The following is a 21271-nucleotide window of genomic DNA, read 5'->3' as shown; positions in this document are numbered from 1 at the left end:
GTCCAGGATATAATACCAATTTATTCATATAAATAATTGGTACACATTTGTATACAATGCAATTTGTATAAAGACATATGAAGAAGTAAAACATGACCCATTACTAGGAGAAGAATCAGCCAATACAAATAGACCCAGGAAAGACAGAGATGATGAAATAGGAAACAAGGAGTTTCAAATTACTATTATAAATATATTGCATAATGTCAAGAAATCTGTGAACATAATGAGGGAACAAATAGGGATTTCTCATTAGCCAAATAGAAACTATGAAAAGAACCAAAGGAAAATTCTAGAAGCAAAAGATACAATCTATGAAGTGAAACATTTACAGTGTGGATTAGACATTGCAGAAGAAACAATTGGTGAACTAGAAGGAAGAATGACAGAAATGACCAAACCTGAAGCACACAGAGAAAGGAAGTTTGGAAGACAAACAAACAGAGACTCAGCGACTTGTGGGACAATCCGAGTGGTCTAACATATGCGTAATTGGGGAGAGAAAAGAGAAAGATTAGGGGTAGAACAATTGTTTAAAGAAATAATGGCTGACATTTTTCTAATTTAGATGAAAATGCTAAACCTACAGATCAAAGAAGTGTAATAAAACCCAAAAGGATAAACACAGGGAAAATTACACCAGGACAAATCCTAATGAAATTTCTCAACATGAATACTAAGGAAAAAATGTTAAAAGTAGCCTGATGATAAAAGCACTATATACAGGAGAACTATGAAAAGAATTACTTCTGACTTCTCATCAGAGACAATAAAAGGAAGAAGATAATAAATCTTTAAAGTACTGAAGAAAAAAGTCCGCCTAGAATTCTGTATCCAGGAAAAATATTCTTCACAAATGAAGGCAAAATAAAGACATAATTAGATAAAAGAAAGCTGAGAGGATTTATTGTCAGGAGACTTGCACCACAAGGATTGTTCAAGGACATTCTTCAGGCTAAAGGAAAATGATGGAAACGTAGAATTACACGGAGAAATTAAGGGTGCCACAAACAGTAAACTTGTAGATAAATAGACGTTTGTTCTCAATTTTTTGACTGTTTAGAACAAAAATGATAAAAGTGTGTTGTGGGATTTAAAACACATGGAAGACATACGACAATAACACAAATGACAGGACGAGGCAGAATAGAAGTATATCGGTATAAGATTCATATGTTGCTAGTGAAAAAATATACTATTTGAAAGTAGGCTATATTAAGTTAAAGATGCATATTGTAGGCTCTGGAGCAACCACTAAAAATAAATAACTATAGCTAATAAGCCAAAAGAAAATATAGACTGATAAAATACTAAAAAAATTGATTAATCCAAAACATGTTAGGAAAGGAGGGAAATAAATCAAAGGACAGGTGGAACAAACAAAACAAAAAGCAAGCTGGTAGACTCAAACCCAATCATACAAATAATTACATTAAATGGAAGTGGACTCAATGCTCCAATTAGAGTTGTCGGACAAGACAAAAAAGTAAGACTCAAATGCACCACAAAATACTCATTTAAGAGATGAGTACTAAATATAAAGACACAGATAGGTTTAAAGTAAAAGGATGGAAAAAGATAATCACCCAAACACTAATCATAAGAAAGTTGGAGTGGTTGGAGGGGCTATGTTAATAACGGAATGAGTTTTACTAGAATTAAGGAGGAAAATTCATAATGATAAAAGTGTCAATCATCAAGATGACATAAAAATCATACATGATTATGAAACGAATGGCGGAGCTTCAGACAAACTGACAGTTGAATAAGCCACAATTATAGTTGGAGATTTCAACATTCCTCTTACAATAATTAATAGAACAAGTAGACAGAAAAAAATCATTAAGGATAGAGAGGACTTACACAGCACTATCAACTAGCTGGATCTAACCCACATTTACAGAACATTACACTTGACAATTACAGAATACACATCTTTTGAAGTACATGCGGAGGCATTCATCAAATCATCCCATAGGCTGAGCCATAAAATGAGTCTTAAAATATCTTAAAAAATTGAAATGAAAAAGAAAATGATTAGGCGAAAATTTTTCTTCCCCCAACCTAGAATCCAGGCCAAGACAGAAAATTCCTCATAGACTTCCTCTGCCAGAATTCCAGTTCACTGTTTTATTTTTTATTCACCTATAGCTGACATACAACATTGTATTAGTGTCAGGTGTACAACATAGTGATTCAACATTTATTTACATTACAAAATGATCACCCTGGTAAGACTAGTAACCATGTGTCACCATACAAAGTTATTATAATATTGACTGTATTCCCTATCCACACATTTCATCCCCATGACTTTATTATTTTATGACCAGAAGTTTGTACCTCTTAATCTCTTTCACTTATTTCGCCCTCCGCCTCCCTACATCCTCCCCTCTGGTGACCCCAGTTTGTTCTATCTACCAGCCTGTTTCTGTTTGGTTTTCTTTATTCATTTGTTTTGTTTGTTTTAGATTCCACATATAAGTGAAATAATATGATATTATTTTTTCTCTGTCTGGCTTATTTAGCTTAACATAATACCCTCCGGATCCATCCATGTTGTCACAAATGGCAGGATTTCATTCTTTTTTATGGCTGAGTAATATTTCATTGTATATATATATATATACCATATCTTGTTTATCCATTCATCCGTTAATGGACACAGGTTGCTTCCATATCTTGGCTATTGTAAAGAATGTTGCAGTGAACATAGGAGTATATATATATTTTCAAATTAGTTTTCTTGTTTTCTTCAGATAAATACCCAGAAGTGGTATTGCTGGATGGTATGGTAATTCTATTTTTGAGGAAACTCCATAATATTTTCCATAGTGGTTGCACCAATTTACATTCCCTCAATGTGAACCAATAGTGCACGAGGGTTCACCTTTCTCCTCATCCTTGTGTGTACTTGTTATTTGTTTTCTTTTTGATAATATCCATTCTGACAGGTGTGAGGTGATATCTCATTGTAGTTCTGATTTGCATTTCCCTGATGACTAGTGATGTTGAGCACCTTTTTGTGTACCTGTTGGCCATCTATATGTCTTCTTTGTGTATTTAGATCCTCTGGCCATTTTTTTTTCTTTTGTGAGGAAGATTCGTCCTGAGTTAACATCGGTTGCCAATCTTCCTCTTTTTCCCCTTGTGGAAGATTGGCTCTGAGCTAACAACTGCCATTCTTCTTCTATTTTGTATGTGAGATACCTCCACAGCATGGCTGCTGAGTGGAGTAGGGATCCGAACCCGCGATCCTGGGCCGCCAAAGAAGAGTGTGTGAAACTTTAACCACTTGGCCACAGGGCCAGCCCCTCCTCTGCCCATTTTTTAATCAAATTGTTTGGTTTTTTGATATTGAGTTTTATAAGTTATTTATATATTCTGGATATTAACCATTTATCAAATATATCATTTGCAAATATATTCTCTCACTCAGTAGGTTGCCTTTTTGTTCTGTTGATGGTTTCCTTTGCTGTGCAAAAGCTTTTTAGTTTGATGTAGTCCCATTTGTTTATTTTTGCTTTTATTGCCCTTGCCTGAGGAGACATATCCAAAAAACTACTGCTAAGACTGATGTCAAAGAGTGTACTATCTATGTTTTCTTCCAGGAGTTTTATGGTTTCAGGTCTTATATTTTAATTCTTTAAGCCATTTTGAGTTTATTTATTTACTGATTTATTTGGTGAGGAAGATTGGCCCTGAGCTAACATCTGTTGCCAACCTTCCTCTTTTTGTTTGAGGAAGATTGTCCCTGAGCTAACATCTGTGCCAACCTTCCTCTATTTTGTAAGTGGCATGCCCCTGCAGCATGGCTTGATGAGCCATGTGTAGGTCTGTGCCTGGGATCTGGACCCACAAACCCCAGGCTGCCAAAGTGGAGCAGGTGACCTTAACCATGATGCCATGGGGCTGGCCCCTGCCTGAGTTTATTTTTGTGTGTGGTGTAAGAAAGTAGTCCAGTTTCACTCTTTTGCATGTAGCTGTCCAGTTTTCCCAACACCATTTATTGAAGAGACTGTCTTTTCCCCCTTGTATGTTCTTGCCTCTTTTGTCATAGGTTAATTGATCATATAGGCACAGGTTTATTTCTGGCATCTCTATTCCGTTCCATGGATCTATGTGTCTGTTTTTGTTTGTTTGTTTTTTAAAGATTTTATTTTTTTCCTTTTTCTCTCCAAATCCCCCCAGTACACAGTTGTATATTCTTTGTTGTGAGTCCTCCTAGTTGTGGCATGTGGGATGCTGCCTCAGCGTGGTTTGATGAGCAGTCCCATGTCTGCGCCCAGGATTCCAACCAACGAACACTGGGCCGCCTGCAGCAGAGCACATGAACTTAACCACTCGGCCACGGGGCTGGCCCCTATGTGTCTGTTTTTGAGCCGGTACCATATGGTTTTGATTATTATAGTTTTGTAGTATAGTTTGCAATCAGGGAGCATGAAGGATAGGTATTAACTCTTATTTAAATCTTTGGTAGAATTCACCTGTGAAGCTGTCTGGTCCTGGACTTTTGTTCGCTGGGAGTTTTTGATTACTGATTTAATTTCATTACTAGTAATCGGGCTGTTCAGATTTCCAGTTCATTCTTTCACTAAGAGCGTAGTCCTTCAAATGTCTGTTTTTCCTTCCCTGAGATCTCAGTTCTAGATCTTACCTCACATAAAACCTTGTCTTTTGTCTCCCCATAGCCCCAAAATACAAGCCTCTTCATGAGGTCGATTGACGAATGTCCGCAGGTCAGCTGTAGCTCTTAGGCCTTCACACCGTCCTGGTTTCCAGCTCCCTTTTCATGCTTGGCCTTTGGGGATTTCCCCTAGTATCTTGCATGCTCAGCTACACATTTCAAATATGATTGTGATATTTTGTTCATCATTCTAAGGGTTTTGTGGCCAGAAGTTTCTCAGATTATCTAGTTTCCATGTTTCTGGACCCTGAAGCCTGTCATATAATTCTCTAGTTGTTTTGTGGATTCAAGTTACCTTGGCCTCATCAAAAGGCCCCGCGTTTAGAGCCAGACGGCCTTCGGTTTGGATTCCAGCCCTGGCACTCAACCGTTATGTAAGTCTGAGCAAGCGACGACATCTCTCTGAGCCTTAATTGCTACATGAGTTTTAGGGATCACAATCCCAGGTTTCCAAGTTGTTATCAAGATTATCTCCATTCTGGGGCCGGCCCAGTGGTGCAGCGGTTAAGTTTGCACGTTCCGCTTCGGCAGCCCGGGGTTCACCGGTTTGGATCCCAGATGTGGACATGGCACCGCTTGGCAAGCCATGCTGTGGTAGGCGTCCCACATATAAAGTAGAGGAAGATGGGCACGGATGTTAGCACAGGGCCAGGCTTCCTCCGCAAAAAGAGGAGGATTGGCAGCAGATGTTAGCTCAGGGCTAATCTTCCTCAAAAAAAAAAAAAAAGGATTATCTCCATTCTAATATAATACAAAGCACAGCAAGTGAAAGACAATGTTATCATGAATCATTCATTCATTCATCAAATATCGAGTGTTTACTATGTGTCCAGCACACCTCCTAAGTGCGAGGAATAACAGACAATAAATGTATAAACAAACAAGTCATTTTGCATAAGTTTAACTGCGATAACAAAAAAGGTAATGGATTCAGAATGTCTGTAGAGACAGAGTGGGCTATTTGATTAGGTGATGGGTGTTCCTATTTGATGACATGACATTTGATTTAAAACCTGAATGAAGTAAAAAAATGTTCTAAGACTAGCTGCAATGGCTATGCAGCCTTGTGAATCTACCAAAAAACATTAAATTGTCGGCTTTAAATGGATGAATTGTATGGTGTGTGAATTATATCTTGATGAAGCTGCTTTTTCACAAAAGTCTGAATGAAGAAGAGAAAGCCAGGTGACAATCTTTGGGAAAGGGCATTCTAGCCAGAGGCAACTGCAGTACAAAGACTCTGAGGCTGCAAGGGGCTGCAGTCAGTTTGGGGACAAAAAACTGGTGGTGGGAGTTAGTGAGGGAGGAGATTGGGGACAGTTGGGCTCTAGACTGCAGGAAGGGCAGCCCACGTAAGGCCCTGCAGGCCACGTTGAATATTTGGGATTTTATCCAAACTGCAATGGGTAGCCTTTGAAAAAATTTAACTGGAGAAGCGATATGTGGTTTATGCGTGAAATGATCACTGTGCTTTCTGTATGCCAAGACAATTTGTAAGACAGCAGAAGTATCAGCAGTGAGAACAGCAAAGAGGACAGTCCACAACATTTACAACAAAGGTTCTGAGATATTCCAATGTTGAGGTAGTCCTCGCTTCCCTCAACTCTACTGATCATGCATTTTATTCTGAGAGCAGAGATGTGGCTGAAAAGGCCACGTCAGCGGAGGGCTCCATAAGAAGTAGAGAATTCACGCTCCACGACGGCCCACGAAGGACAAAGGTCGCGGTAGTATTCTGAAGTTCGCCTCGCCTGTGGTTGCCAGTAACTTGGATTCCTCACATAGGAAGGTTTCAGGATTTTCAGCTGTCATGCTCTGGGCCAGCAGGAGTGTTACCCTTTCGAGGCTGTGGCTCACGCATCTTTTCCCGTCTCTACCACTGCTCTGCACCATTCTGAACCACCTCCGTCTCTCTTCCATTTAAGAACGAAGTCGAAATTTGATCTCTCGAACCCATAAGGAGGAAAATATATAGCAGACGCCAAATCCATAAATTCTAAAACCAGGTAGCTATGTGGCTTTAGATAAATGATTGGAAGCATGGCCTTTGCAATCCGACAAAATTAGGCTTAATGCCAAGGTCTGCCACTTAATGAGTGACTTAAGGATAGTTGTAAATTTTGTTGAGACTATCTAATCTAGGGACAACGATATCTATGCTTCGTTGAAGGTTTAAATGAGTTGATGCCCGTAAATCACTTAGCACGATGCCGATACACAGCAAGCACTCCAAACTGGTAGTTATTATTATTACTTATTGTAATAATTATTGTTACTGTTACAAAGGGAAAGATAAATACCTTTTAAAAGATGAAGTCTCCTTATCTTTAAATGATATGAACACGTTAACCACTACATGAAGTTAAAACTTCTATATGCATTCTAATAATTTCAATTTTCTTCCTGTAATAAAATTAGTTCAAAACAAATTTTAATAATTATAAAATCGTTAGTGAATTTTTCATTTTGGAATTCAGAAAGTATAAATAAGTCCCTTAGAAAACTATTTGTAATTATGGATATTATGGAGTATTGGGTTGGATATTTTTAATATCCCCAAAAGGAAAATCAAACTCAGATGTTCAATATAAGAAAAATGATTACATATCCTACATTATAGCTATCTGCTGGAATCTTAGGTACACTTTAAAAAGTTACAGAGAGGTTTAATGACATTGCGAAATTTTACATTGCAAATGAAAAAGTAAGATGTAAAATACCATATACAATGTTATCTGGAGAATATAAGAATATCTAGAAAAAAGGGTAAAATAAAACGTCAAAAAATTAATAATGGTCAATTTGGAATAGTGGAAGTAAACGTGACTTTTTTATGTTTATTCTTTTCTCTTTTTATCTTTTCTAATGTACATAGATTCTTTTGTAAGAATGATTAGGAATTAAGGTTAACATGTTAGAAAAAACAGCAAGCTGGGCATTAAAATGTAATGGACACAAGTTGCTCTAACATGCTGGTCCTTACATAGACACTTGAGAAGTCTGTTGGGAGAGAACAATTATCTAGAAACAGGTTACATGAAATGGGATAAAAAGGACAAACGATCTTCAGGTTATTATCCTATTTACCAAAGTTCATGATACATACAGTTATGTACTGCATAACGACGTTTTGGTCAACGACGGACCGCGTATATGATGGTGGTTCCATAGGATCAGTACCATTTGGCCTAGAAATGTAGTAATCTATACTACCTAGGTTTGTGTAAGGTTTCTGTACACTCCATGATGTTTGCACGATGATGAAATCGCCCAGCGACACATTTCTCAGAATGTATCCCCATTCTTAAGTGATTCATGACTGCATATTGGATATATATCAAGAACTTTCTGAGGGTGCTCATCTCCAACAAGCCACAAGGTAACACTTATTTAATACTCTGGTCTAACAACTTAACAAAATTGAAAAGTTCATCCAAGGGAACAGAAAAGAAAAAAAAGATTGTAAATGTGTCTGCTTTCCTCAGGATGGGTTTCCTACTAGAATGTCTTTATCCTCTTTAGTGATTGCTGTAAAGACAAATATACAAGGACTTTTGCAGTAGGCAGCCCATCTGGTCCAATACAGTCAATGTCCCTCTGTTTAATAAAGCGTCAATTAACTGCCCTGCATTTGCTACAATCTGCAGGGGGAGCTCCCGAGTCTGGGAATGAGATGCCTGTACTGCTGTGCCCCGTCCAGAGAGCAGACCATGTGTCTTCTACAGGGAGGTAATCTCTTTCAAATATCCATTATAGGTACCACTCCGAGCTAGCACACTCAGTCTTCCAAAACTCCAAAAGCAGAGGCAGAGGAGAATTAAATACACATAATGCAAGCAACCTGGTCTAGAAGCATTCGGTTTGTCGTTATCCTTCAGTAGAACTGTTCCGATTGAAATTTTTATGGTTTATACGTCTTAGGATCTAATATTTCTAATTTCAAAGAGTAACACATTTTTCAACCTACTATATAATACCACAGTGTGTTTTACCGATTTAATGAAATTTAATTCTTTACTTTAAATCTTAAGAGGAAAAAATTCAATATGAGTTTTTAAGAAGTCTCATCTTTGAAGGAACTCTTTGTTAAGATGGCATAAAAAGAGAGGCCTAGTCTGTAGAAATACTGATGATCATGACTTGCGTTATTACACACACTCCACCAGTCAAAAGTCAACTTCTTTAGGAATGCTATTGCTATTTTAGCTAAAATTTGGCTTTTTCATTAGTCATGTCTGACATTTCATAAAGCTTGAATATAAACAAAAATGATTAATCACATTCATAAATATGCAAACTTATATTCAAACCCCGATGTTAAAAAGGTATATTACATTCGAGACAAAATGGCAAAACCAGAATTTTGTAATTGCCAAGAATTTTATGTAGCAAGTTTGTTTATTCAAGTAGTAAAACAGGAATAGGAACATTACATTGGCAGAAGCGGAATTAAAGAGCATAAAATATTACTTTAAAACAGGAAAACAATAGGATCACTTTCAAGAGCCTCATAGAAAGCTTTTATTTTACAATGCTTTTTCATTCATGACTAATATGTGGCTTTTTTATGAGAAAAAACAATCATGGTACCTGAGTATTACATACATTCAATTGCATAAGACAGACACGATTATATAAATGTACTTTGCTTAGGTAGTTGTTTCCAGCTCATTCAATGCTTTGTCTAAATAGCTTTAAGACATACAAAAAGCAAACATTTATATACACAAAGTTTTTAGTAATCAATTATCCAAATACATATTTACTCATTAAATTCGAATACTAACTACTTAACATGTAAAACTAGTTTGAAATCATGACTCGATTAAATATAAACTCCGACACCTCTCATGAGACTTCTCAACTTCTAAAATGGCTTTAAAAAACTAGCTTCAGGGTCTATCACCAATATATTCAGACACACAGTCAAAACAAAGAGTTTGAATTCAAAGACAACTCAGAATGTGAAACAACTATTTTTGTACATTATATTAATAAATTGGTTCTTTGTTCAAAATTTCAAACATAAATGATATTAACAATATGCATGCACACATGACATCCAATAAAAATGGCACTTGAGGGAAATTATTGCTTAACCAAAAGGAAAAATGTCATTGTGCAATTCCCGCCTGGGGGTTACACTGTGGTCTTGGATTAAAAGGTAGGTTTTGGATTCCCTAATTTTCAGTGATATTTTGGAACATTCTGTGTTTTCCCTGCAGATATTTCAGACAAGCTCTAAAACTCGAGAGGACACTTAACAAAATACCCACTTAGAAGGTAAAATATATTAATTCCTCTTTTTTTTTTTTGAGGAAGATTAGCCCTGAGCTAACTACTGCCAATCCTCCTCTTTTTGCTGAGGAGGACTGGCCCTGAGCTAACATCTGTGCCCATCTTCCTCTACTTTATATGTGGGACGCCTACCACAGCATGGCGTGCCAAGCGGTGTCATGTCTGCACCCGGGATCCGAACTGGCCAACCCCGGGCCGCCGAGAAGCAGAACATGTGAACTTAACTGCTGCACCACTGGGCCGGCCCCCTAAAATATATTAATTCTAATATTATATAAATAGAGCAAATATAATTCCTTTACTGGGCAAGCACTGCATTCTGAACTATCCAACTCAAATTAAACTCTGTGGCAAACAATTCATTTTCTCATTAGGCAACCAATGTTACCTTCAATAATGCAACTGCCACTTGGCTTTTGGCCATAGCCATTGCCTTTAAAGCAACGTTCTAAATCTGTAGGTCATGCAAAAGGGTATGATTTCCTTAGCAGGTGGTTAAGAAAATCCATAATAGGTATGCATGATAAAGAGAATATAAGTTTTTCAGAAGTGTCATGTAATGAACAGAGCTCTCCCTTCTAATGCACCCATAGTCAGTGATCCAAGAAACTGAGATGTAAATAGAAAAAAATGCATCTATGAAGTTAAAGGTATAAAATCCTGCAACATTTCTCAGACTTTTGATTCTTATTTCCAGAAATGAGAAAGATTAGAGATAACAGAATATTACTTTATTTCTTTAGAGGGAAGTAGATTAAAAAGTGTTTTACAGTTTTTAAGCTCTAGGTGTTGATAATGCTGATCAATAACTAAGTGAGACCATTTCATTCATTTGGATATGCAAATTAAACTGGAAAATGCATACAAACATATTTATCACCAGTAAACCAATCAGGACAGCACAATATAATATAAAAGGAATATTACTTGATATACACATGAGACTAAAAGCATTTTAATAATAAAGTCTATCATTTTTAATAAAGAAAAAAGCTTTCATCTTAAACATCGTCACTACTCAACAATCACAATTAAAACACTATCAATAAATGTCTTTGCAATTTCAAGAAAGAGCCACGCGTTCACTTTGCTGGGAATATGTACTGTCAGTCATCCTTCTTGTCTGAGGCGCTCTCTTCACGATTTTCAGGACTGACTTTATTACTTGTGAATGAGGGAGTTGCCTGAGCTTCTTTTGGCAGTGAAAACACATGGCTCGTCTGGAGGTCTAAGTATGTTGTAAATATCTTAGCATATTCTGGATGCTTTAGGGCAAAACTTTTAAATTCCTCTAGAAGAAGAGAACAAACAAAAACCAATAAATTGAGGTGGATCTTCTTTTGGCACGATGATTAACATATGACTTTAATAATACAATTATTGCAAAATTCTATTACTCATCCCTCACAAATTGTACAACTGCTTCAGAAGATAGTTTTTCCGTGATCCAGTCAAGTTGAAGACATGCGTACACTAGGGCCCACTCGTTCTATTCCAAAGGACAGAAATTTGTGCATATTGTGTTCTGGGAGACATGTATGAGAACGTTCACAGCCACATTATTCATAAGAGGCAAAAAATGGAAACAACTCAAACGTTTGTCAACAGTAGCAGTGGATAAATAAATTGTGGCATATTCATGGAACAACGCTATACAGCAATGAAAATGAATGAACAGCTGTGTTGTAACATCATGGATGAATCTTAAAGCCACTTGAATGAGAAAAGCCAGATACAAAAGAACACATATTATACGAGTCCATTACATAAACTTCAAAAACTTAGGCAAAGCTAAGACATAATATTTAAAAATGCGTACTTTGTGGTAAAATGCCAAAGTCGAGCAAGGTAGAGATTCCTCTTTAAGTCAGGTCAATAAAGCTCTATTTCTTGATCTGAGCAGTAGTTATGTGAATGTTCACTTTATGAAACTGCATTATGCTCTGTTTATGTTTTATTCAGTTTTCTGTATTTTTGTTGTTTTTCGTAATAAAAAGTTTAAAAGATTCTATTACCCAGGAATTTCTATTACCGGCTTTTAAAACTATTTTAACCCTTAACTCTGGTATAGAAATATACAGTCTTGAAAAGCGGAGCCCTGACTTATGATCATTAAAGGCAAGTGGGGCGCCCAATACATAATCATCATGTTGCAAGACCTCTGAGTAGCCCATCTCTCTTCATCTCAAGGGGTCCAGCTTCAGGAACCGAGGTGGAGGTACAGAAGGCTTACCACGTTACCCCTCAGAATTTGAACATCAAGCTTCCAGTAACCTGGAGTTCCTGAAATATGATGCTACCCTCAGTTTTGAAACTTCTCTATCCTCTTCTGTTTGGATGGAGAAAATCTTCTTGAGCTCATAGAGCAAAGGGAGCCTAGTCTTGCACTCAGCTTGCTATCTGACTCTAGAATAATTTTAACCCAACATCCTATTTTTATCCACTCATTTCTTTAAAATCCTCTGATAACCAAGAGTCTGCTTCATGGTACATTAGAGCACCTAACAACTCCTGAAGACAAAAATAGGTCTTAGTGATGAGGAAGTCACCAGACTGAGCCCAAATCATTCTTTGCAACTGCAACATTATTAGCATTAATAGACAATTTTGTCTTTCCAAATCAGGTAAGTTATTAATTGTTCTTTCTTAACATCCAAAATCAAGGTTCATCTGCATGAGTCTATTTCAATGATGGAGTCACAGGGGACATAAGTGACTTCTAAGATAAGTGAGCATGAGAGTCGATCTACTTAAACCAAAAGCTTTAATTTCAAGATTTTGCTCTGTGCTCTTTGGGGATGGCAGTGGCATTAAAGAATAACTCATTTCTAGAAGAAGTGCTGTGAACTGGCTAGAAGTGGAATTTGGGAATTAACTTGGCTAATGGAAAACCAAGAACGAAAACAATTTAAATGATCACATTGAAACAATTTAAATGGTCACATTTATGATACATTTCAATACCTATTCTTTGATAAAATCATGTTTACGTACCTCAAACATTCCTGCAAAAAAAAAGTACATGCATAATATTGGGGAAAAGAAGATATCCTGTGTATTCTGAAAGGGAAAAGATCAAACTGCAAAAAACAAAGATTTGCCTTAAAAAATTATTAAAATCGAAATTAATTCTAATAATTTGATTAATTCGATTAATAGTCATTAAATTATGACTACCTAAAAATAAATTTTGATATTAGCTTCCATTGAAATAGTTACTCCAAGTACTTTTTCAAAATTTGGTAGCTGAGAGTAACAGAGAGTCTTACTCATGAAAGAAAAACGGTCAGAGAATTAGCACACATGGGGTTGATGACTCACAAATTTTATCTCAGGAAATACTTCCTCATTTTATACTTTATTTCTTTTTTTTTTATGAACTTAGAGTATAAGTGCCCTAGGCACTTAATTACCTGAAATAGAATAAAGGGCAGCCAAAATGACAGTAATTAAAAACAGAGAGTAATGTGATCTAATTCCCCATCCCAGCAAAGTTAACAAGCTGGGGCTCTTTGAAGATCCTAAGGAAAAAGGCATTCGCGAGGACTCCCCCTCCAGCCTGAGGGGAAAGGCTGGGGAAGACAAGCCGACTTGACATCTATGACCGCATCAAAGCCGAGGTTGGGCAACCTTCACATAGGACTCTCTGCAGCTGCTGATGTGTGGTGTGTTTCCCAACGATTGCACTGTGAAATATGTGAAAGTGACGTACGTCCTTCAGCCCTACAGAGCTTGTTTTGATGTGTGGACTCGAGCCAGCAGGAAGAAGGTTGGTCACTGACGGATGGACCTGCCACTTGGCTGCCAGGTCTTCTGCCATGATAGTCCCTACCTCACAGGGATGCCAACAACACGACATGAGATAAGGAAAGTGAAAGCTTACCTAAGTGCTAGCAGTAAACATCAACAGGAGGTCTAGCCAGTATTATGATTGTTGGTACCTTAGTCCATAGCCTTCTACTGCAGTTACCAGCCAGTTTGGTTAACTTGCTCCGTTTTGCTTGGCCACACTGGCAGCAGAAAGGAAAAGGCCCTCCAGGAGGGCACTAAGTGTGCAGGTCAATGGGGTGGGCCCTATAGCCAGGCTGTCTGGGGTTTGAATCCCGGCTCTGCCATTCTCTAGCTGGATGATCCTAGGTAAGTTACGGAAATTCTCTGCACCTCGGTAAAGTAAGAATAATGAAGAGGATTGATTAAAGGCTTGTTAAAGATTAAATGAGTTAACAGATATAAAATGTTTAGAAGAGTATTTAGCATACGGCAAGTTGTCAATAATTAGCTATTATTACTATCATCATTATTGCTATTACATCTATTATTCATGTAATTAGTGGAGGGGAAGAAACAACACTCTTGTATGAGGGTCAATCCAGAGACCGGATGCCTGCTTTGTAAACTGAATCAGGAGCCAAACCGCCTACTCACCGTAGGACACAGAATCGCCCTGAGCTATTTCCTTGAAGAGACCAGAAACATCAAGGTCAGGCACTCCAAGGGAAGCCTGCAGAATGGTGGAAAACTCCTCCTCTGTTATGTGGCCATCCTCATCAAGGTCAAAGAGCTGAAGGAAAAAGAAAACAAAACGTAACAATTAGCTCCCTCAGAACAATGGTGGTACGGCATAATCTTGGAAAATAAGTTCTTTCCTAATTCAAACATTTATAGTGCCAGGGGCTAGGGATATGCATGTAAAGAAAGCATGGTCTCTGCCACTCTCACTGCACTTATAGTTTAGTGGTGGGAAGATACAGAGTGAAAATAGGAGCCACAACAATAGTGAGTACAAAGGGACGTGAGGGTCCTGCAGAGAGCAAGATGAGTCCTACCCCGAGAGGGCAGGAGAGCTTTAGGAGGAGGTGACATTTCAGTTGCGTCTTAGGACATGAAGAGATACTCCCAGTGTGTACAAGGACTAGCAGGGGACTGCTGGGGGCTCAAGTCAGGACCGAAGGACAAGCAGGAATCAGATTATGATGGAGACACAGTGCCTCCACTAACCTGGCAGGGACAGGATGAGAGGGGACATGGTGAGATCAGATGCGAACTGAGGGAACTCTCTGAGGCAAAGTGTGCAGCATGGATGGAGGGCGGAAGGTTGGAAAGACAAGAGGTGGGCAAAACAATTAAGAGGCTTAGGTGAAGAAGCAGGAAGGCCAGGAAGGGACAGAATCTGTAAGGAAGCCAAGACAAGACTTGCATATCAGTTAGAGGTCTGTAGTGATGGAAAGCAAGGAGCCAAAGATGGCTGAAGTGTTCTAGCTTGGACAGCTGGGTGAAAGTGGTTACATCACCAAGAGCGGGAGCACAGGTGCCCAATAAGATCAGGAGCTGGACCTGGAGATGTTAAATTTGAGTCAGAGGTGCCAGGAGGAAGTAATTGATTCAGCATATCAACTCAGGAGAGTGATGAGGCTTGTGACAGGCAGTCAGGTAGGAACTGGAACTATGGGTGTACTTGAAGCTTATCTGTAGAGAATGTACAAAGTAAGGCAAAGCCCTGAGAACAGCCAGAGGTGAGATGTGTGTAGGGAGGAGGAACCGGCAAACAGGACTCAGAGGCAGCAGTCGGAGATGGAGAACCAGAAAAGAAGAGCAAGCATTCTAGAAGCTAAGGGAGGGCTTTCAAGAAAGGGGAAGAGACTTGGACAGTGGTAACGGCCAATGGAGTAAAATGCTACAGAAAGGCCAAGCGAGAAGCAAAAAGCTTTGCTGGGTTTGGCAGTTAGGAGATCCTGAAGATGTGATGACGTAAAGACAGTTTCCGGAACCTGAAAGCCAGATGGTAATGGGGATCAAGGAAGGAAGAGAGGGGAGAAGTCGGGGCAACAAGCATGGATTCTCCTTTTAAGAAATTATGTAATAAAGGAAAGGAGATAAATGGGGAAGTAGCCAAGCACAAAAGGAGCTTGTCCTTCCGAAGGGAGAGACGGAATACGTTTATCGGCGGAGGGGAAAAAGCAGCGGAGTGGGATAGATTGAAAGTCAAGCAGCAAAACAGGGGGAACAGTTAGATAACTAATACCCTATATTCAATCCTCTCCCGGTTATTACAAGTTTGTAACGCTATAAGCACTGACTGTGCAGGCACTGATCAAAAGAGTTCAAATCACTCGACATGTATCAACTCATGTAACCCTGACAAGTGTCTTACGTAAGGCAGGTGCCATTATTAGCCCTATCTTACAGACGAGAAAACAGGCACAAGGACGTCAGGCAACTTTCCCAAGGTCACACAACTTGCAAGAGGGAGAGCTGGCATTCAAATCCAGGCAGATAATATCTAGAGTTCCTGCTGTTAAGGTATCTACTTCTGACCGAATACATGATCAAAACCAGAAAAAGAACAGGCCTTCGATAAGGTGTGATGATCGGGAAAAGAACAACAAGCAAATATTGCACAGTGCTTTAACGGTCCACGAGGATTGGGAGGAGGAAAACATAGTATTTTGAAGTTGTGGTCGCTTCCCCCAGCTGACAAAGCACTGACTTATAATCCATTTTCTAGAACTCAGTCCCTAAGTGGAGGTGAGCCAGCTGGAAAGAGAAAAGTGAATTCGCATTTATTTTCACAACCTGCAGTCCCAGGGCTCTCGTTGGGCCTTGGACTTCAAACTAAGTGCCAGGATTCAGTCACACCCCGCTCCTCACCAGCTCCAAGCTTTCTTCAAGGCCTTCCATTCCTCAATGAGTCTCACCAACTCATCCCGCAGTGCTTCAGTGGCTCTCACTTCTAAGTTCCCTTCACGCATCCCTGCTGGGGACTTTTACTTCCTCTCCCTCCATCTGTCCTTTGTCACAACTGCTCCAGATAGCTCCCCGCACTAAAGCCCTAAATTTCCCTCAATTACTCATCATCCTCAATAGTCTCCCTGCACACAGTTCCTGGATCTCCTGATCTGGGCTCTGGTAGAAAGTTTAACATCCCGGTTTCCCTTGGGAACGAGGGAATGACATCTCCCCATTGCAGAGAATACTGTGGGCCTCTTAATCAAAACACTCTGTCTTTCCTGGCAAGCACACGGCCCAAGCCCATTTGGAGCCTCCCTGGAATGTGGAGGACGAGCAGAGCTGGAGTTCGCTCCACCTCGCTGCGGGGAGGGAGCGTGGAGAGCAGATCCTGCAGCGGGGGCCTCCGCAGCTGCCTGGTTTTGAGTCTCCCCTTGAGCCTACTCCCCGTCCTTACAATGAATTCCTGAGCCAGGATCCACGCCCACAACCACGGCTTACAACTGCCGCAGCTCTCTGACGTCCTCCGTCCAAAGGTCACTGTGACGATGGAACGAGATCAAAGACGGGAAATTAACCGTGCAGTGCTACCCCAATAAAAGGATGTGAATGGATCCTATATAAAAGGATACTACCTAATGAAAAAGAAAAGTATGCTAACATATTTCCCAAAACATAAAACACACCTAAGACGGAAGGTTGAAAAAATAACCACTGTGAAGCCTGACCCCAGCCTTACCGACAAGAGCTAATTGTAGTTTCAGGTTCTCGTTTCCTCCTTCCCCCAACCCAAACCAAGGTCTGGGCTAGATAAAAATCTCATAACTTCTTTAAAAACAATAATTACTGTGAGTAAGGGCCAAATTTTCTATCAGGTCTTTCATTGGTAAACCAAAAGTGACCATTGGCCCAACGAAACTTATAATTATACATACAGTCCCAAAACAGAAACAGAAATATCTGGATCGGAATAAGTTCGTTACGTGTATAATTTTAGGTTTTATGATGAATAAGTCTGTAAAAGCCAAATGTTTTAAACTTGGAAAACGTTCTGGCCGTTGCTTTATGACCATCTGCTATGCATCAACCACTAGGGTTCTTTATAGGCCTAGCAGTTAACTCGGTTTAAACCAATCTGAAATAAAGAGCAAAACTGGGGACTCCTCTGTCAATGATAGAACACATGAAAATTCCTGAGGCTATCCCTGGTGTCATCCAAGATGTGAGAAAGAACTCGTGAAGGAAGAGAGTGTTTGTAGGTAACAGATGAAAAAAAGAAACCAACTTGCTGGAGTCACAGTGGGATATTCTTCTCAGAGACAATCAGGAAGAGATAACCGTAAGAAAGAAGAATAGGGAAGGTCTTCAGATGTCATGGTGGATGGAAGCAAAGAGATCACCAAGTGGCTGAGCAGGAAGAGTCAATATACACGGCTTGGTAAGACAAGGAGGGGGATTAAGTTTTCCTTTTACTTCAGAGCAGACCCCATAAGCTTAGAACTCAAAGTGGACATGCCAATTAAATATGAATTCGATGAAGCGCCTCCCATCTCAGAAGAACCAACAACATACTGAGGGAATGTATTCTTCCCTCTTCTTTTGGGCATGTAGTTGATAAATGGAGTCTGAGTCCTCACAATTCAAACCTCCATCAAGTTCTGCTGGGGACTTTCATTCATCTACCCCCTCAATATTGCAGTGAAAATAAATGTGATATGACAGGAAAACATACAGGGTGGAAACTCAGGGATCTTTTGATGATGCTTACCTGACACCACCACAACACAATAAATTCCATCAGGAAAATACCACTTAAACTATCTCTGATATACAGAGAGAGAAAATAAGGATGCATCAGAACTTTCCGCATGGTGAGTTAGGATGACTAGTGACAGGTGGTGCTTATTTATAAACCTCACTTAGAGGTTTCAAAATGGGGAGGCTGGAAAGACATAATTTTTTAAGCTAATTTGTCAAATCACCTGCTCTTCAATCTTGATGCTGTTAACTAGGCTGCTTCCAAAGGCTTTTTTGCTTAAACTGATGCTGTGTTTGCTTCATTCTCAGCAGCAATTGTCTTAATCACATTATCCTCGTGTACATGTCACAGCAGATCCATAAACTCACGTAATAGATTCACTGATTTTCAAATAATACCCTTAGAGTCAACACCTGTTTACGAGACAGACCAAGATGCTTTCAGTGGGGCTGACAGTACCTTAAATGCCACCTGGATGATCTCTTCTGTGTTGGCAGGGTTGCACAAGACAGCCAGGCCAATCACATATTCTCGGAAGTCGATACTGCCATCATGGTTCTGTGGAGGAGGGGAGAAATCAATTAGCAGGGCCACTAGTTGAAGTACTATTAATCCCAGCGCACGAGGTGAAACTCAGGAGTGTTGAACAGCTCTTCATCATCATCCGCTCAGCCTATTGGAGAAAAGTTCGCTCTGAGATGGAAGAGCACGCAAGTGGCCCATCCATTCTCAACTCAGAAGGAAGAAAACTCTTTTTCTGTTTAGCAATAAATACAAACATTTTATCACTGAGGCTCACTTAGAGTGGTTCTATGGCACCCAGTGTGGGTTCTTGAGCTCAGCCTTGATGGGAGCTCCTCTGGGAGGCAGGATCTAGGACTTTCTTTCTTTCTTTCTTCTTTTTGGGGTTAGGAAGTTTGGCCCTGAGCCAACATCTGTTGTCAATCCTCCTCTTTCTGCTTGAAGAAGATTGTCACTGAGCCCATATCTGTGCCAATCTTCCTCTATTTTACGTGAGATGCCACTACAGCATGGCTTGACAAGCGGCGCTTGGTCTGCACCCGGGATCTGAACCAGCGAACCCTGGGCCACGGAAGCAAAGAGCATGAAACCAACCACTACACGGCTGGGCCGGCCCCTGATGTGTTTTGACAAATATATATAACACCACAATCAATATCGACAACACTTTCATCACCCCAGAAGTTTCGGAGATGGTAGAGTTTTAAGGGACATAACTTGTTTCTTGTGCCACCATTTAATTTTCTTATGCATTATAGAGGGTTGTTTTTCATTAGCCTTAGAGGTTGAGCAGCTTACTGACCCATGAATATATTGCTCAATATCAGGAAATTTCTTCTGCAATCGGTTTTCTCCAAGAAGCAAAATACAAGTCTTGAGAAGAAGCTCTGAAAATACATATAAGATTGATCTGTGGACACTGAAGATAGTCATAGATTGAATGATTGGAAATACTCCTTTGAATTTTTGTTGTATCTTTATTGAGACATCCAATTTTTATATCTACTACCAAACCTTATGTATAACACAAGTCAAGTATAACCTGTTTTTCAGATGGAGAAATAGAAATGCAGAGGACACCTGATATTACCACTATTCACGAAACAAGATAATGTTCTAGACCTCTGATTTTCATTAACGGTCATATATGAGTGGTTTTAACTGACAAAAGAATGTTACAGCAGAGCCCTGATAATCAATCACATGAGAAATGATAAATTTTCATCCTAGTGAAGTGAGGAAAAACAGCACAAAAATTACTCTGAGAGATTATATTGTTGGGTTAGGAAAAAAATACATTGTTCAGTTTCCAAATTCAGAATAATAAAATTCAGAAGTGGAAGGAATCTTGGAATCATCTATTCAACTTCTTCATTTTTACTAATGAAGAAACTGAGACATAAGTCTTACTCGAGGTTGTAATACTCGCCATTGCCAGAACTACAATTAAAATGTAGGTAATCTGACTCCCAATCACTCAAATTAAAGCAAGGAGCTTGATAAAATACACTCAAAAACAGATAATAAAAAAGTATATGGCAAAATACATTCCTGTAATTTTCCAATTTCAAATCAGTTCTATGATAAAAAGGTAGTCCTCAAATCTATGATTCTTTCCTTTAAAAACCCACTGAACTCCTCACGAAGAATTATGAAATTAAAAAAAAAAAAATCTAGACTTGAAAAGATTTCAGGGCTACGTTTCAAAGGAGGAAGCCAGCTTTCTGGAAGGGGCCCTCATCCCTGCAGCATCTGTCCTAATCTGGAGGCCAGGACAGCCCGAGTTGGAACCAAGGAGCTCCAGTGAGTTGCTAGAAAAATAAGAGGTAAGTCAGCCTTGCTGAAACTCAGAGACAGCGGGCCCCACCCCTCCCCGGCAGTCAGTGGGACCAGAAAGGCACAGAAGGGAGGGCTGGGGTCACTGCGGGCTCGGTACCACCCCACAGTCACACCACACTGGCTTCCAGGACCAGCGGGAAGTGCCTGGCCACTTGTTCCCACACGGATCATTGAAAATTCCAGAAGGGATAAACGGTGATTTTCATGTGTCTCATTCTCAGGTATCAGTTCCCTACGGTTTTTCATAGTTGAGTTTATTCAACATTTTTATTCCTATGGAATCGGATACTTTTTACAACTTTTTAAGTCTAGCAACATTTAAGGAAATGGTTTCAAATACGTTTTGAGATGGTGCGTCCCAAGGACCGGGACTATTTTCTCTTTGTTGTGTTTCATTGACACATCCTTGCAAATGAGAGATAATCAACGCCATCAAAATA

The 21271-nt window shown here is 39.4% G+C and overlaps 1 protein-coding gene across 1 annotated transcript in view; it reads right to left on the bottom strand.

Moving 5' to 3' along the window:
• Positions 1-10153: 10153 nt before the first annotated feature.
• The window catches only part of LPCAT2 (lysophosphatidylcholine acyltransferase 2), a 63175-nt gene continuing 52057 nt past the window's right edge, over positions 10154-21271 (bottom strand). Inside the window, exons 12-14 of the mRNA XM_046683091.1 lie at positions 18930-19028; positions 14411-14546; positions 10154-11276 (exon numbers count right to left, since the gene is read on the bottom strand). Coding sequence (XP_046539047.1) covers positions 11092-11276; positions 14411-14546; positions 18930-19028 — 420 coding nt within the window. The 3' untranslated portion in view covers positions 10154-11091. The remainder of the gene's footprint in view (positions 11277-14410; positions 14547-18929; positions 19029-21271) is intronic.

Source organism: Equus quagga, chromosome 13, assembly GCF_021613505.1.
Source record: "Equus quagga isolate Etosha38 chromosome 13, UCLA_HA_Equagga_1.0, whole genome shotgun sequence".
Taxonomy (NCBI): Eukaryota; Metazoa; Chordata; class Mammalia; order Perissodactyla; family Equidae; genus Equus; species Equus quagga.
This window is presented reverse-complemented; position numbering and strand designations above follow the sequence as displayed.